Source organism: Trachemys scripta, chromosome 17 (assembly GCF_013100865.1).
Source record: "Trachemys scripta elegans isolate TJP31775 chromosome 17, CAS_Tse_1.0, whole genome shotgun sequence".
Taxonomy (NCBI): Eukaryota; Metazoa; Chordata; order Testudines; family Emydidae; genus Trachemys; species Trachemys scripta.
Genome location: NC_048314.1, coordinates 12171547 through 12187615, shown reverse-complemented (window position 1 = coordinate 12187615; position 16069 = coordinate 12171547). Strand labels below are relative to the sequence as shown.

Below are 16069 nucleotides of genomic sequence, written 5' to 3'. Positions count from 1 at the left end.
AGAAACTTTCCTCACACTAGCCTGCCTGAACACCCCACTGCATACAAAAAGCAGGTCACACCAGCCACCGGGGGATTGGGAGAGTTTCTGAAGCAGCAGGGCTCTACACACACACACGCATCCATGTGGGTCTATCTAGCCCAATCTTACTTGTACTCTGTATAAGTTATACAGATTCTCATCCAATCACCAATTACAAACCTCTCACTGACTTATGGACTGGACGTCATCTCCGCACCTCCCCAAACACCTATGAGAAAAGACAATGGCAGATTTTATTCCACCTCCATGTGAGGAAGACCCTGAATGCAGCAGAACCAGTATGTTAATTCTGTGCAGGGTTTTCCCTGCATGCAGACAGCACCTAGACTACTGTAACATTTTCTACATGGGCCTGCCCACTTGGGGCCACTCAGAAGCTTAAGTGGGTGCGAAATGTTGCTGCTCACTTGCTGAACAATACTATAGGTCGTGCAGGGAGCCCATAACACCAACAAGTGCACTGGTTCTAGATACATTTCTAGGTGTAGTCCTAGATGCTGGTCTTGACTAATATCAGCCTGAATGATTAGAGACCTGCTTATCTGAGCCACCATTACTTTCTGCCATAGCTGAGACTGGAGGGTTGGGAGGGAAGGATCAAGATGTGGGTTATTTGAGTGCAGACAGGGTAGTCTATGAAGGCTCTGTGCCAAGGACTGGATTTCTTAGCCTTCTGGCCATGCTCCAGTGGCTGTTTTTTCTCATAGGCATTTGGGGGAGGGGGGGAGGGAGATGATGGCAATAAGATCTTATGATGGCTGGGCAGAGCGCTTTTCTTTTTGTGGAGTATTAGTGAGAAGTTTGTAATTGTTGATTGGATGAGAATATTTTACTGATGCATTTCCAGTGATTAGATTTTTGAGAGGTACCCAGAGAGTATGTGCTAGAGAAATAAATATATGCATGCCCTGAGTACTGGAGAGCTCCGCTTTACGGGGACACCTGCTGCTGAAATACTCAGATTTGGGGAGTAGGGCCAATGAGAACTTTCTACTGAAAGTATGTTACCTGCTTACTGATGCACTCTCTTTCTGTTCTGGATGTATAGAGGTTGGCCACAAATTCTCTGCTCCAAGCAGTAATGTATGTGAATTACAAAATCGGGGACATGGCACATCACCAGGAAAAGCAGGTACACCCAAGGACAAGAACACCATAAACAAGCAAATGTTCTGTATCTCAGGTTTGCCTTTTGAGATTGAGTGCAGTATAAATTACTTTCACGTTTTGAAAGGATCAGGCTTTAAAAATTAAGTTAAACTTATTTCCCCCCCACTTTAGAGACACAACTAGCAGCTAAAGAAGATTTAGACAGCTCTTCGCGGTGCAGTAGCAGCTCATCCACTGGCACATCATGCACCCCTCGTCTTGTTCCCGGTCATCGTATGTGGGCAGACAAAAATGGACGCCATATCCTTGGCTTGATTGAGGATTATAATGCTCTACGGAAGCAGATCTCAGAAGGGCAAAAGCTGGTATCTGAAATGGAGGCTCCTCTTAGAGAGATGACTGGGATGAAAAACCTGGAACCTGGAGTAAAGGTACACATTGAGAATGAACGGGGGAAATGAATTTGCCTAGTGTTATAAAACGTATAGATCAGATAAATGAGCTTCCCTAGAACAACTCTGCCAAAGCACCTCAGCCTTGACATGTACTACTCCTAGGTCCCTTCTGAACACAGACGGTCAGCTGCATGCTGATTTAATGAGACGTGGACAAGCGATCTCCTCCTAGTCCTGTGTGAACAATCTCATTTTTATCTGTGACTCTAAATGGGTTTTAACCTGTGTCTCTCACAGGTGAAACTACTGCTTCAAAATAGAAGTTAGGATTTATTAAATTGGAAATATAATCAGAAATCAGATAATGAAAACATGAAGACAAACCATGTTAAAATGGAGTTACGGTGCAAAAGTCAGACTTTCCATTCCGCAGGAAGTTTCAGAACAATAAGTAGAATTTTCAAAATCCCTGGGGAGAGGAAAATCTGAACGTTTTGTTTTGAAATAATTGAAACGTTTAGTTTTGAAAATGCCAACAGCAAAAAAAAGTTGAATGTGGAAATTCAAGCCCCAGTTTCCTGGCTCTGCCATGACTCCTTAGGTGTTTAGGTTCCCCATTGGGATTTTGTAATTATTCCGAAACAGAGTATTACAAACTCAGGTAATTCAGGTTTAAGGTAATTTAAAAGAAATCCAAACCTGTCAAAGTACAGAAATGCAAAATTAAAGTTGATTGAGTGCCTTAACTCTGCCCTGTAATGACTCCATGAAATAACCATGCAATTATGATTGATACATATTAGTGGTCGTTGTCGCATACTACGTGAAATCAATTTTTGAATAAATGGTATCTGCCCCCCCCCCTTTTTTTTGGTGTCAATTGAGTATAGGTGGGAAATCAGCAGCTAGTCTAACTACTTGTAGAAATACCCACTTCGTCAGACACATGTAGGGCAGGTAGATGTCAAAATCCCACACAACTGACGAAGTGGGTATTCACCTATGAAAGCTTATGCTCCAATACATCTGTTAGTCTTTAAGGTGCCACAGGACTCTTTGTTGCTTTTTACAGATCCAGACTAACACGGCTCCCCCTCTGATACTCTAACAACTTGGGAATTTCCCAGCTGGTCAAGTTTCAGTTTTCAAGATACACTGTACTGTGTATTCATCAGGCTTCCAGTTGTAGCATACTGATATGGAGTTATCATGTATGGGCCATACTCCTAGATATAATAATCTATTGTGCTTTTTCGTTAAATAATCCAAATGCTTGGTTTGATGTATTGTAGGAGGAATATGTTGTATTGAGCTTTTCCACCACTTTCCCTTTTATTCAAAAGAAGAAAGGGTGCTTGATTGACTATGTAGAATCTTGGACACTGTTCATATCCGTTACTAGATTCAGTTAATAGACTACCTACGTTAAGGTTGTAGAAAAATCCCTGCTGGCCTTTAAAAAAGGGGGAATAATTATATCCTGTTAAAATTGCAGTGCTTCTCTTTACCAGTTTCATATTAGCAAAGACATTGAATGTAGAGCCCATAACAATTCTGAACATTTTTTCAGGCATTGTATGTGAGCTTATACACTATAGCGATGTCTGCATGACACTTACGACTCTCTGAAGTTTCTCACATTTTCAGATGACCTAGTTAAGATACTAATAATGACTGAAGAAGTAATCTCCCAGCATGATTGTAACTTGTTTTGTTGGTGTAAAGATAAAAGCAATAAGTTTCACAATTTGCAGTCTACCACCAAGCTTTTACAGCTCTGAAGTTTCAAACTACTTAGCAAATGGGATATTTTACATGACAGGAGGCTTGTTGTTAGATAACAATGCTAAATAAGCATTCACATGGCATGCTGGATGTGGGAAGGCAGAACAAATGCTTTTCTCCCACTTCCCCCACTTTGCCATCACTTTGGTAATTCATTTGCTCCCCATGCATTCTTTCCCTCCTCTCTTCCCTTTATTTCACATCTATGCATTTTTGTCAATTTGGTTTTCTCATCTGTCAGCAGAGGAAAACATTTTATATGTGCCTTGTTAGTTATTTTAGCATTAAATGGAACAGTTTAAAGGGTCTGCTAAGGAAGAAACATCTATATTGCTTAAATTGATGTCTGGAGTCATTTGACTTTCAAATAGCATGCCATGAAATGCAAATCGGGAAGGAAAAGAGATGCCAAGTATTTTCCACATCATAGCAAATACATTAAATGTAGCCCATTATTAATCACTATTATTGATTAGGATAAAACCCTCCACCCCCTCCCCATTTTTGAAAAATGTATAATTCAGCACTCTCTCTCAACTATTAAATTAGTTTATCCTGGCACACAATAGCTTTGTTCTTCATCTTAAACATGAAATTCATAGGTACTGGATTTATACCTTTAATTAAAACCTACATTTTTATAATCTTTTAAAGATAAATATCATGTTTCTAATCCTACTGTACAGGTTCCCGACCAGGAATCACTGAATATCTTTTCTGCAAACATTCACACGGTACAGCAGAATTTAGAAGAGGCTGCACGTTTATTGAAACTTCTCTGGAGAGTTTCACTTCCTATGAATGTTGTCCACAGTACTGCTCACTGCAGTCAGGTACAATGTTGTTTCAGTGTGAAGACAAAAGCAATGAACCATTCAGAGGTTGTTCTGAAAGTTACATAAGATGGTCATATATGAATCATGAAGTTATTTTGAAGGTTATAAACCAGGTATGAGCAAGCTGCAGTCTGTGGCCACATTCACCTTTAATATGCAGCTGTAGCCTACGAAGATTTTAAGACCAAACGTGTGATAGTGATAGCCTCATGATCTGAGCCAACTCTACTTAGATCAAAATGAAGCATTGCATGCTGTGGACTGTAGTCACCCCAGGGTGGAGATCCATAGTAAGATAAGAGCTCTCATCTGCTCTATTTTATGCAAATTACATGTTATCCTTGGGTTCCAGGCAAATGGACTTTCAGCTGGAAAAAATCTGGAAACCCCATTATCAATCCATACTCAGTCTGATTTATATATTATAGTAACACAGTAAGAATCTCCTTTCCAGTTAATGATAAGCTCTCTATCTCATGGCTTTGATGTCATCAGAGGGCTATGTTTCACCTTCATCACTGGGACATCTGATCTGTAAAATAGAACATTTTTTAAAGTGCAACAAAACCCCAAAACAACTTTTATAACCTTTTTAACTGAAAAGGATTGCACTATGGAAATCGTGCACTATGGAACTAACCTAAACGGAATGCATAGATACATGTCAGAATATCACCACTCAACATTGAACTGTTCCAAGCTAAAAATCAAATTGTGGCTTTAAAATTTATTTTTTTTCTCCTGAGTGTGTGTGTGTGTGTATGTGTGTGTGTGTGTGTGTGTGTACGCACGTGAGAGAGAGACAGAATATTACTAAAAATAAATGTGTTGGAAGGCAAAGGTTATTTTAATAACATTCTTTTGTTAAAAGGTTGCACTATCTTTTAAAATTATAAACAAATGTAAACTGTGCTGTCCAGTATATCACTTGAGCTGTGATTCTGTAGTTAGTGATGCTATCAGAAAGCCTTGAAGGGGTGTGTAACTCAGCTAGTACCATGTGTATTTAAATGTTGTGTTCGTTCTCTGTGCGTCTGTGTGTCTATATAGGTGTGTGTGTGTGTCTATCAGCCGGTCTGTCACGTATCAGCCTATACTGCAACACATGTGCATACATGTCTGAATATACATGTATATTTCTGCACATGTATAGACAAATTCACATACTATATGCATACACCACTCTCTCTCAAAATACACCAAATACAGAAAAAACTTCATTTGCATGCACATCCAAACCATGACGATAAAGATCAAGGCCTGCTCAGAATCTGTCCCCATATGTTCAAGAGAGCTCAGCTTCCAGGGGGGCACCTGAATAGAGGCCAGATTTCCAAGAGAGCTCCTGACCCAACATGCTGAGTTCTCTTGGAAATCTGGCCACTTACTTTGGTGCCTAAATGGGAGATGAGCTCTTTGGGAAAATTTGGCCCTCTGTGTTTGATCCTAAAAGGCACTGAGCACCCAACACCTTGTGTGATTCTGCAGGAGCTGTGGTGAGTGATCAGTGCCACTGAGGAGCGAAATGCTGGATGAGAATTCCAAGAAACATAAAACAAAGTTCAACAAGTGACACAATGCAAGTACTGCTTGTACTTCAAGCTGGAGTTTGTGCAAGGATCCAGATCAGTGACACTGGCAAGTGACCATGGCGTTCTGTTTAGTAGCCCTGTCCCAGAGGATAATAATCGCACCAAGATGATGAAAATGAAGCCTTTAAATAAACAGGACAGATTGTAAACTAATCTTGCAATCACACTGCTCCTATCACTGTTATGATGCATTCAGATCCTCTGATTAAAAGCCATTTTATATATATATAAATAAAATATGGAAAGCAGTAGTACACAGTAAACCGGGTTTCCCAACTGTGCTCCACAGACTACTTGTAGCCTTTTGAGCACTTGCTGGTCACATGGTATTGGCTTGCCTTATAGTTTCCAGTGGAGACAAAAGAACTGATGGGAATGGAAGATTAAATAAAGAGCAGATGTAGACAATGGTGTTAGCCTTTTCCCAAAAGGCTAAAACATTAATTGCATTAAAGACCACTAAAAATGCACAAATACTTTCTTCAAATGAGTTTTCGGTGTAAGCAGTTGCTCTAGTTGCCTCTTGAATGTTTCGTGATTACAGATGGTGCAGCTGAGATTGGGAGGGGAGGTGGCCAGGAGACTCTCTCTGAAGTTTCAAGGCTCTTTCACTAAATTGTTTAGCAGTTAACTATATGCTGTAATCTATATAAGAATTCTGAAGTCATTATGTTCTTTCAATGTAGGATGAAGGAATGAAAGCAGAAATACTTAGACTCCATAAGAAATTGTCTGAGCAGGAGAAGAAGCTCCATAGTACTGTCAAACGCTTGCACTCTACAAACCAGCTGAAGGAAAACATGGAGAAAGTCATCATTGATCAGTGTTAGTGAATGATCTGTTATTAGTGCCTCAGTACCTTCTATTTTATTTCTGTAGATGGTTAACTAACTGAAATGAAATGAACGAAGAAACTGTTTTTAGTATGAAACTACTGTTGAATATATTTAATAGCTAGTATTAAATATTTCCTGGACGCCAAAGTATATGCTATATAAAGCTTGAGGCTTTGTTCAGCGAGGAAGAAATTCATCCCCGTGCATAAGGCAGGCCGGCACATAGCTCTATGTACCATGTCACTCCCCTAACTTAAGTGTCATGTAGGGACTTGTGCAGGCCTGTTGTAATGGGCTGAAATTTCACCCATAACCCATTGTTGTATGATCCTCAATGTCAAAACGAATCTGAGTTATTTCATTTAATGTACCAGTTTCCTATCTGCAAGGACTGTCTATTAAGGGGAAGCAATTTTTTTCTCTAGTTCATTACATTTCTGTGGCCCTTTACCTCTCAAAATAGTGATCCTACCAGAGTCCTAGTAAACCTAGAATTAGTGAGCGTTTTCTGGTGTGTTTACCTGTTGCACATCTATCACAGTAGCTGGGAATAGAGTTGCTAGTCAAAGAGAGGTGCCACAAGCAGCAGAATCGACCATGTGGAACATCATGGGAAGAGATGTCAACTCTCTAGACTGTATTAGAGGATTGCAGAAGAATTAAAAAGGACTCAGAGGATGGGGAGCTTACTACTAAGCATGGCAGTCCTGATAGGAAAAACTAGGACAGGCTGTAAAATGAAATTTCATTCTTAACAGCCATGTCCAGAGACTTATATGAAACATGAATTAAATCACCCGCTTTTAATGTAGCTTCCAAAAATTTGTCAGATCTGCATATTCTGTAGTTGTATCAAACACTAAACACAGTCCAGTTCCAATACAAAAGCACACCGTTCAGGAACCTTAACTATTACACAAGTACAACCACCAACTTGAACATTCAAAACCAGGAAATGTACAGGTATGGCAGATGCACTACAAAGCAACTAAACAATTTATATCAAGCACAGTCTTTAAGCAGCCCTATTTAACTCGTGCGCCATTCACCACCCAAACTAACCTCCACTACAACACCCTTAACTCTGACCTGTGGTTACTGGCTTACAGTCTTCAGTGTTTTGTTGTTTTATGCCTGCCACTTCCCCACCTGCTCCCTCCCCCCTTTGCTCAGTGAATTGGCAATAACAAGCCTTGAAGAGAAGTTGGCAGTCCCGCTCTGCTCATCCCTTGGACAGTAGGGAGGCTCCTACATCCTGCCATTTGTTCTTTAAGCCCCACTATCCCCAAGCCACTAAACGATTCTTTTTTGACGACTCTCATTGATTAGCAAATAGGCAATAGGGAAGGAAGTGGGGAAGGAGACTTTTGGCTTAAGAAAATTGTAGTCCCATGTGCACACACTAGTGCATTTGATAAAGCTACAAAACTGTAGAAAGGATTTACCTTTACAACAATTTGATGGGATTTTTTTAAATGTGAAAGTTAAAGCAAAGAAGTTTACATGTTACCCACCAATGGTCTGATTGGTGAGGAACCCAGCTAGTCCCAAGATCCACTTTCATTGGCAGAGTCAGATTGCATCTGCTAGCTGCGCAATGCCAGGTGAACATACTATGGGCTACAACCCTTGTGCTTCAGGACCTCATCTATTCACCAGCAGGGATCTGGAAGGAGCCACTTCTCCCCTCTTTCCGTGCTATATTATTGCACATTTTGGTGCATCATAGACTAGCTGGCTCACAGGTCTCTTCCAGCAGGACATATATGCTCTTTTGAGTAATTAATCTAGAATTTAAAATGTTCCATAATATCAGCTAAATGTGTATGAAATGGCCTTACATCAATACCATGAGTTACTCAAATCATTGAAATGAAATGTTGTTCTGCTCCAAAACCGCAAACATTAAACAAACAAAAAAAAAATTACATGCATCTTTTCACTGCAGCTCAGTATTTATAGGCTGCGTTTAGACCAGTCTTTTCAGAAGTGTCATTGTAACAAATGACATTAAAATTGGTTTGATTCAATCCACATTTCTGTTTTGTTCAATTTTTTGGAAGTTAAATAGCTCGATTTAGGATTTAAAGAATTCTACAGTTATTTTATTTTGTCTCTTTAAAAAATATCCTTGGGCTGGAGTGTCTCTTATCCGGGATGGCAGTTCCTGTGTTCCGATGACTTGTACATGGTGTAGACCTCTAGGGTAGTTTAGTGCGGTTAAACTGGGTGTAAGACAGTGCAGATTTGGGGCTAACCCAACCACACACTCCCCCCCCCCCCCCCCAGCCCTCCAAACACATCCAAACAGTTCACAACCTGTTCTGAATTCGATCTTGATCAAATGAAGCCATCATGTTCTAAAATATCCAGATGCAAAATGCTGCCTGGCTAGTAGCAGCTTCACTATTACTTTCAGATACTCTACATTCTGTCCCTGTATGGAATTTAATATTTTTGATTTGGAAAAAATTCTAGTTGTGTCAGGTAAAATGAATTTACTAACAGTGCTTTATGAGTGGAGAGCACTGTGTTACACAAAGGGACCTTGATACAATTTTCTGTAAGTTTAATTGATTATGGGAATTATGGATGTCAAGTTACCATTGCCTTTTAGAACAATTTCAGAAATGTTTCTGAATTGCATCTCTCCACAAACTCCTGACCATGCATAAAGGAAGATAGGTGAATCAGGGGAAGCTGCTAAATATTATCTTCATGCTTACAGCTCCTATTTTAAATAGCAAGAAATCACAAGGATCAGAGTGGGTGACCTTGCCTTCCATCTCATGCGCCACAATCCAAATTCCTGCTAGCTGGGTAGCACCCCTAAAAGTCTACAGCCTGCTTCAAGTCCCCTAGCACTATTAGCCTGAGTAATCCTAAAAATGTTTAGAGGCCCAGATAGGCACATTCTCATGGCCTCTCTTACACATCCTTAGGATGAGAGAACTCTGCTTATAAACCTCATCTGAACATATAACAAGGCAGAGCCAATTGCTGTAATCTGCCAGGGCTAGAATTATCTCATGTCAGCTCGATCCTTGGAGTTGGTGGGTTCTTATTATTGTAATGAAAAATCTTTATTATGCCTAAATGGTTTATTTAATTTTTAAGACTGGAATATTAAACTGAACAGCATTTTTGAGCAGTTGAGCCGAGAGCTTAGAGAATCACATTTTTAACCTGGCATTTCAAAGATCAGTTCTTTATACAAACAACCCCCACCCCAGTCTTAGGTCTTTTTCTCTCTCAGGGGCTAACTAACCGGATTAATAGATAAAAACTTGGAACCTTTCAGAACAAGCCACTCTTGCATGATTTCTCCAGGGGGTATATAGGCTGTCATGTCCTTGAACTGCCAGTTCCTTCATGCTGGAGGAGCTGGCTTACATATTTTGCCATCTGTCCTTCCCACTGCCGCCCCCCCCCGCCAATATCTTCCCTCTGTCTCACAGAACTGATTTTAATTGGGTCATGCTCCATCTCCCCTTTCCATAGACTTTGACTTCCATGGGGGCTGCATTAAGCCCTTACAACATAAGCTTCTTGGGGCAGGCAATCCATTTGATCAGTATTGTAGAGGGCTATGCACATCTACGGCACAAAATAATAACGTTAAATACAGTGTTGCAATATACATGTTGTTACACGGTTAGTCCCTGTTATGGGGGGGGGGGGGTATTTTAAAAGCTTTCACCCTTTTGTTCTGTATATCTGACAGACAGAATAGACGGGTGGACCGAGCACAGGCCTGGGAACTAGGCAATCATGAGTTCTAGTTCTGGCATTGCCACTGACTGCCCCTATGGTCTTGGGCAAGTTACTTAGTTGCTGTGTAGCTGTTTATGAAATTATACCCACATCCCAGGGTCGTTGTAAGCTTACTCAGTGTTTGTACAACACTTTATATCATCAAGGGATGTCAGTTCTCTTAGGTTTTGATAACTAGGTTGAAGTGGCCAGGGGAAAAAGGTGGATTATTAGCCTTGATGGGCTGGGTGGTGGGTCATTTGCCCACTTGGTAGGTTTTGGTGTGTATTTTTACTGTTTTTTAACAGCCCATCTAATAAATGCAAAGAAAGAAGTGTAAGTGCTAAGTAGTATTGTGTCTAATCTATACTCTCTCTTTGCAGTGGCTTTAACCCATGATGTTTTAAAGAAGGCTAGAGGAAACCTAGAAGTAAGTAAAATCTGTTTACATTAAGTGCCCTGTGGTACATAGTACTATATATTAAATGTACTTACAATAGCAAATTGCCATGTTAGTAATATACTTTGCAGCATTACTATCAGTTGTTTGGTTTGTATTTCCCACTGGCCTGGTGTAAACATGAAGGGTTGGTTACATTCATTTAATACATTTTCCTTAATATTTAATGTTTAAATGTTAAACTTTAAATTGCACATTATAATGAGGCTTGAAAGGATTAGATTTTGTCGGTAAATGTCAATTTGTCTTACTTTTCACCGGTTTGTGTGTGTATTTCCATCAATCTAAATTTACAGATAGGCAAGGTAAGAAAAATGCTGCTTTGAGAACTGACTAGCATTTGTTTTAAGGATATTTACCTTGCAAATGTTGACATGGTGTGTTTTATAGTTATAAAGCTTTAATGTTTTGAGTCTCAATATCTACTGTCATTAAATAATTGATGAATCCCCCCCCCCCCCAAGAATTCCCAACCAGTAAGATTTTTTTAAAGCATTTTTTAAATTTTTATCAAACATCTGTCAAAATTATAAAAAACATTAAAGTCAGATTCTGCCAATCCTACTTAGAATGAGTGTTTACCGGGTAACTGGCTCATAAGAACGGCCATACTGGGTCAGATCAAAGGTCCATCAAGCCCAGTAGCCTGTTCTCTGACAGTGGCCAATGGCAGGTGTCCCAAAAGGAACGAACAGACAATTAACATCAAGTGATCCATGCCCTGTCACCCAATCCCAGCTTCTGGCAAACAGAGGCTAGGGACACCATTCCTACCCAATAGATTCATGGAAGATAGCTATTGATGGACCTATCTAGATCCCTTTTGAACCCTGTTATAGTATTGGCCTTCACAACACCCTCTGGCAAGGAGTTCCAAAGGTTCACAGTGCATTGGGTGAAATAATACTTCCTTGTGTTTGTTTTAAACCTGCTACCTATTAATTTCATTTGGTGGCCCTTTGGTCTTGTATTATGAGAAGGAGTAAATAATACTTCCTTATGTACTTTCTCTAGATCACTCATGATTTTATAGACCTCTATCATATCCCCCCCTTAGTTGCCTCTTTTCCAAGCTGAAAAGCCCCAGTCTTATTAATCTCTCCTCACATGGAAGCCGTTCTATACCCCTAATCATTTTTGTTGCCCTTTTCTGAACCTTTTCCAATTCCAATATATCTTTTTTGAGATGGGGCGACCACATCTGCCCACAGTATTCAAGGTGTGGCGTACCATGGATTTATATAGAGGCGATATGACCTTTTCGGTCTTATTATCTATCAGGCTCAACCCTGTCTCCTTGCTTATGCCTTTTGTAGCTTAGTAGTCCTATCCTTTTCCACCTCATCCAGTTGTTCATAGTCAGCACAAGGCCGCAGTCTGGTAACCTAACTTCCAATGCTCTATCCTATCTTCTGCCCAAGCTCATGAAGAAAATCTTATTCTGTGCTGCCTTAGACATGTCTTAATAGTTGGCTTTGTTTTTTAAAATCTAGACCCAGTGCGTAAAGCTTCTGCAAATAGACATTTGCTAATGCAACCTTTTAAATTAGTTTGAGTTTCTAAACGGTCTCCTTTTATATTCCCAGACCTGAAGAAGAGCTCTGTGTAGCTCGAGAGCTTGTGTCTCTCACCAACAACAGTTAGCCCAATAAAAAAATATTACCCACCTGCTGTGTCTAATATCCTGGGACTGATCCGGCTACAACAAAACACTGCCAACAATCCTTTCATATTTGATTTTTTTCAAGCACATTTAGACTTCACATACTAGAGCCCATAGCACAGTAACTGTCTGTCCTACTCTTCCATTCCTACCACCCTTTAATGACTCCCCTGCTTGTAAACCATTTCCCACTTTTTCCACCAACTCCCCTCCATCCTTTTACAACTCTCATCTTGTGTGAATCATTCCTCCATTAGCCCCCTCACCAATGATTTCTCAAAGCTTTTTCTTATCTAGATACTATATTGTTGTCCCTACCTTGCCTGGGTGAGAACCTGATCATGCAAAAAGGATCCTTATTCCTACAAGGAATTGTATTACGTTCAGCCGGTCTTCATGCAGAAGTAAGAGCCCATGCTTGCAGATGGTCCTTTTGCAGGATCAGGGCCCTAGAGCATAAGATGTGTCGATTTGGGGGCTATTCTAGATCTTGGAAAGTCCTATGTGAGTTTAAAGTGCTATGAAATTTATTAATAAGTGCTTTTCTTACCAGGTTCAGCCAGCTGAAAATCAAAAAGCAGCTTCACATACCAACAAGAAAAGGATTCTGTGAAGGAGAAAGTTCTACTAATAAAGCCTGTTCCTTCATGTGATCATTGTGTAGGCTTCTTTACAGTTTAAGCCTTAACATTAGTTGGTTTAAAAGGTTCTCTGGGCACTTCAATAGCTGACACCGTTTGACAAAACCATTGGGAAATAACTTATTTAACATAGGGTAAAGATTGGTTTTGAATATTTATTATATGAACAGGTACTGGAGCTATTGAAGAAAAGTGCAGAAAGTGTTTAAAATGGGCTCATCTGAAATTTTCTACTTTTTTGTTATGCTGTAATTTTTTTTTTTTTTTTTTTTTTAGTAGATGCATTCTGTTTCTTCTTGTGGTACGATATTTCCTAGTGCCTAAAAGACTTAGTCAAGGTAGTTAGCCCTCTCCAAACTTTTTACAATGAATACTTGCAGCAGGTTAACAGATTTTCTTTAGGTCAGCCTTGCATCATTGGATTTTAGGACTATGGGAAGCTTTCAGTATTTTAAAGCATTGTCAATATGTGCATGAAGGATTTTGCTGAGAGCTACCTGATGTTGAGCTAACATTCTAAAGTAGCAATTAGAATCTGATGGTAGGTCTGAAAATGTGAATTAAAATCAGACATTTGTTAAACCTGTTCATGTTAATTATTTTGTTTGCAACTCCAGAGATTTCGGAGCACTATCTAAACATAGACCAGCTGTGGTCAAAGTCTTCCCAATTGTTGGCTGGGTCACTTGTTTTCCCTGAAGAAATATGGAAGCATTCCTGTCCCTCTGGTGTTCAGTAATCACTCAGAAGGTAGTTGGAATTGAATGAAACAGATTTCTGTCAACTGCCTCTGCATTACATAACACAAGCCTCTTAGTACAGTTCTTCAAGTGGAATACACGTCTACATGGGGGTGCCCAGAACGCCAAGGTCAGAGAACTTTGCTTAGTAGTAACCGCAGGGGCAGCACTCATGGTACAGCAGCCCCTCCTCCCAGGTATTTAAGGGTAGTGCTGCCCCAACCCCCCTCAGTTCCTTCTTAGCACCTGCTCCTTGAGTCAGAGCACTATGTGGTACTGTACCTCATGCTTTTTCTGTCTGTGTTTATGATTTATAGTTCATTATAGTAATATCCTTAGGTTTTCGGTAGGTAGTAATTATATACGGTTTAGCCTGGTGGGATGTCCTCACTAGCTTTTAAACACTATCCATCATGTGGGGTAGCTGTCCTCAATAGTGACTCCCCCACCACACACGTAGTGTTTCTGGGGCCTGCTGGAGGGGCATCTGAAGGAAGGTGCTCTATCTGTAAATTGTTCAAGAAGAGAACACAGGTGCCAAGAGACTTGTGCCTTAAGCAGCATCTTCTGGAGCAGGCCATGAGACGTGCTTTGGCCCCAGTCACACTGAGATGTTGGTCCAGGCCCATGGTCTGATATTTCCCCTAAGAGAGAGAGAGAGGGATAGTTTTCCTTCCTCTGGTCCTCCAATGAAGCCAGGTGGCATCAGACTTGCTCTACCTCTCTGTTCCTGATTCCCCAATAACTCAGGAGCACTCAATTGCCATGGTGGCTTCTGCTGTGTCTTCAGCACTGCCCAGTCTGGTCACAAAATTGTCTCAGTTGTCTGCATCTTAGGTGGTGCAGAATATGGTACTAAGTGCAGAGGTGTGAGGTCAGCTCCTTTTTGGTACTGCAGGGTCTGTTGGCACAGATGGTCTTCAGCATCAATTATACCTTCAGCATAGACCTCATTTTTGGAACAAAATTCAGTCTTTGTAAATTTGCTTTCCACAAGCCCTGCTCTAGCATCTCTGCAGTCAAAGACTGTTTTCCCAGGGCCATACTAGGCCCCAGTCATTTGAGAAGTAGCTTAGTGGGGAGGGATGCTTCTGCAATCACCTCAAGGGACTCAACTACCTAGACATTTTGGGAATTCACTTTTGTGATACGAACCCTAAAAACAACAGGTCTTGAATTTAAAAGATTCCTTTATAAAGCGGGGTCTGGTGATGTTTAGAAGGGGCTTTGGGGCCAGGCTCAAGAGTGGGCCCATCTTCCTCTTCATGCGCATTCCTGCCATTTTCTCCTCGGTGTCAAATGTTCAAACAAAAGAGGGTGATTGGCTACATCCAGTGCTATCAAAGGCACACAATTAACTGGAAAAATAACTTATTTTAGTCCTAAAAGGACTAAAATAAAGATGACTGTATCTACTTTTATTTCCAAAGGATGAAATTTTGGCTCTATTGAAGTCAATGACAAAACTTCCTCTAGCACTTGACTGTGGCAGAACACAGGTTTTTTCTTTCCATCCCTCCCCCCCCCATAAAAATCTGGCTTTCAAACACTCCCTATCGCCAATTTGACTCTCTGGCATCAGAGCCTACCACAACTTGGTGGTGGATGCAGCGGGTCCTTCAAAACAGGGGAGGAAAAGTCCTTCGTTAGTTCTGAAGGGCCAAACTTGTGACTACAAATTACCTCAGGCAGGTGGGCTTGTAATCTTCCTGTCAAAGGCTGGTTCCTGAGTGACAGCCTTCAGCCCTGGGATCTGAACTGGCTGAAAGGGTTGAGGGTATTCCACTGCCAGGGGCTGTACTTCATTACAGAGAGAGTACATCCCCACTGTTGTCATATGTGAATGTCTCCAGAGGCCCATCTCTCTTCACAGCAATCAAAAATTCCTTATTTCCTCACAATTCATTTACAAAACTGCAGCAAAATAATTTTATAGTAAAAGCCCTTGAACCCCAGCAACTACTTGTTTTTCTCTTTTACCAGCGACTTTCAGTGGGAGTTGTACTCTTACATCACACAGGTGTTTTGGAAAACCAAACCCTTGATCCTTCTGTAAGTGTCTCAATAGGAGCTAAGCTCTCTACACCTAAAATTGGGGCCAGATTTTTCAAGAGTGCTTGGAAGTCTAGCCCACCAAGGGAAGTGAAAGCACAAAAACTGAGTGCTGCTGTCTTTAGCTGACACCAGGGGGAAGCAAACTCATTTGGCTGCGGTGA

The 16069-nt window shown here is 40.6% G+C and overlaps 1 protein-coding gene across 7 annotated transcripts in view; it reads left to right on the top strand.

Moving 5' to 3' along the window:
• The window catches only part of CDK5RAP2 (CDK5 regulatory subunit associated protein 2), a 101860-nt gene extending 88165 nt beyond the window's left edge, over positions 1-13695 (top strand). For 4 of the 7 annotated variants that reach the window (XM_034793351.1, XM_034793348.1, XM_034793349.1 and 1 more), the window contains 6 exons: positions 1091-1225; positions 1324-1583; positions 4019-4165; positions 6447-6585; positions 10733-10779; positions 13026-13695. In XM_034793351.1, coding sequence (XP_034649242.1) covers positions 1091-1225; positions 1324-1583; positions 4019-4165; positions 6447-6585; positions 10733-10779; positions 13026-13085 — 788 coding nt within the window. In that variant the 3' untranslated portion in view covers positions 13086-13695. The remainder of the gene's footprint in view (positions 1-1090; positions 1226-1323; positions 1584-4018; positions 4166-6446; positions 6586-10732; positions 10780-13025) is intronic. The other 3 variants (XM_034793353.1, XM_034793354.1, XM_034793350.1) reach the window with 2 other exon arrangements.
• The last annotated feature ends 2374 nt before the right edge of the window (positions 13696-16069 follow it).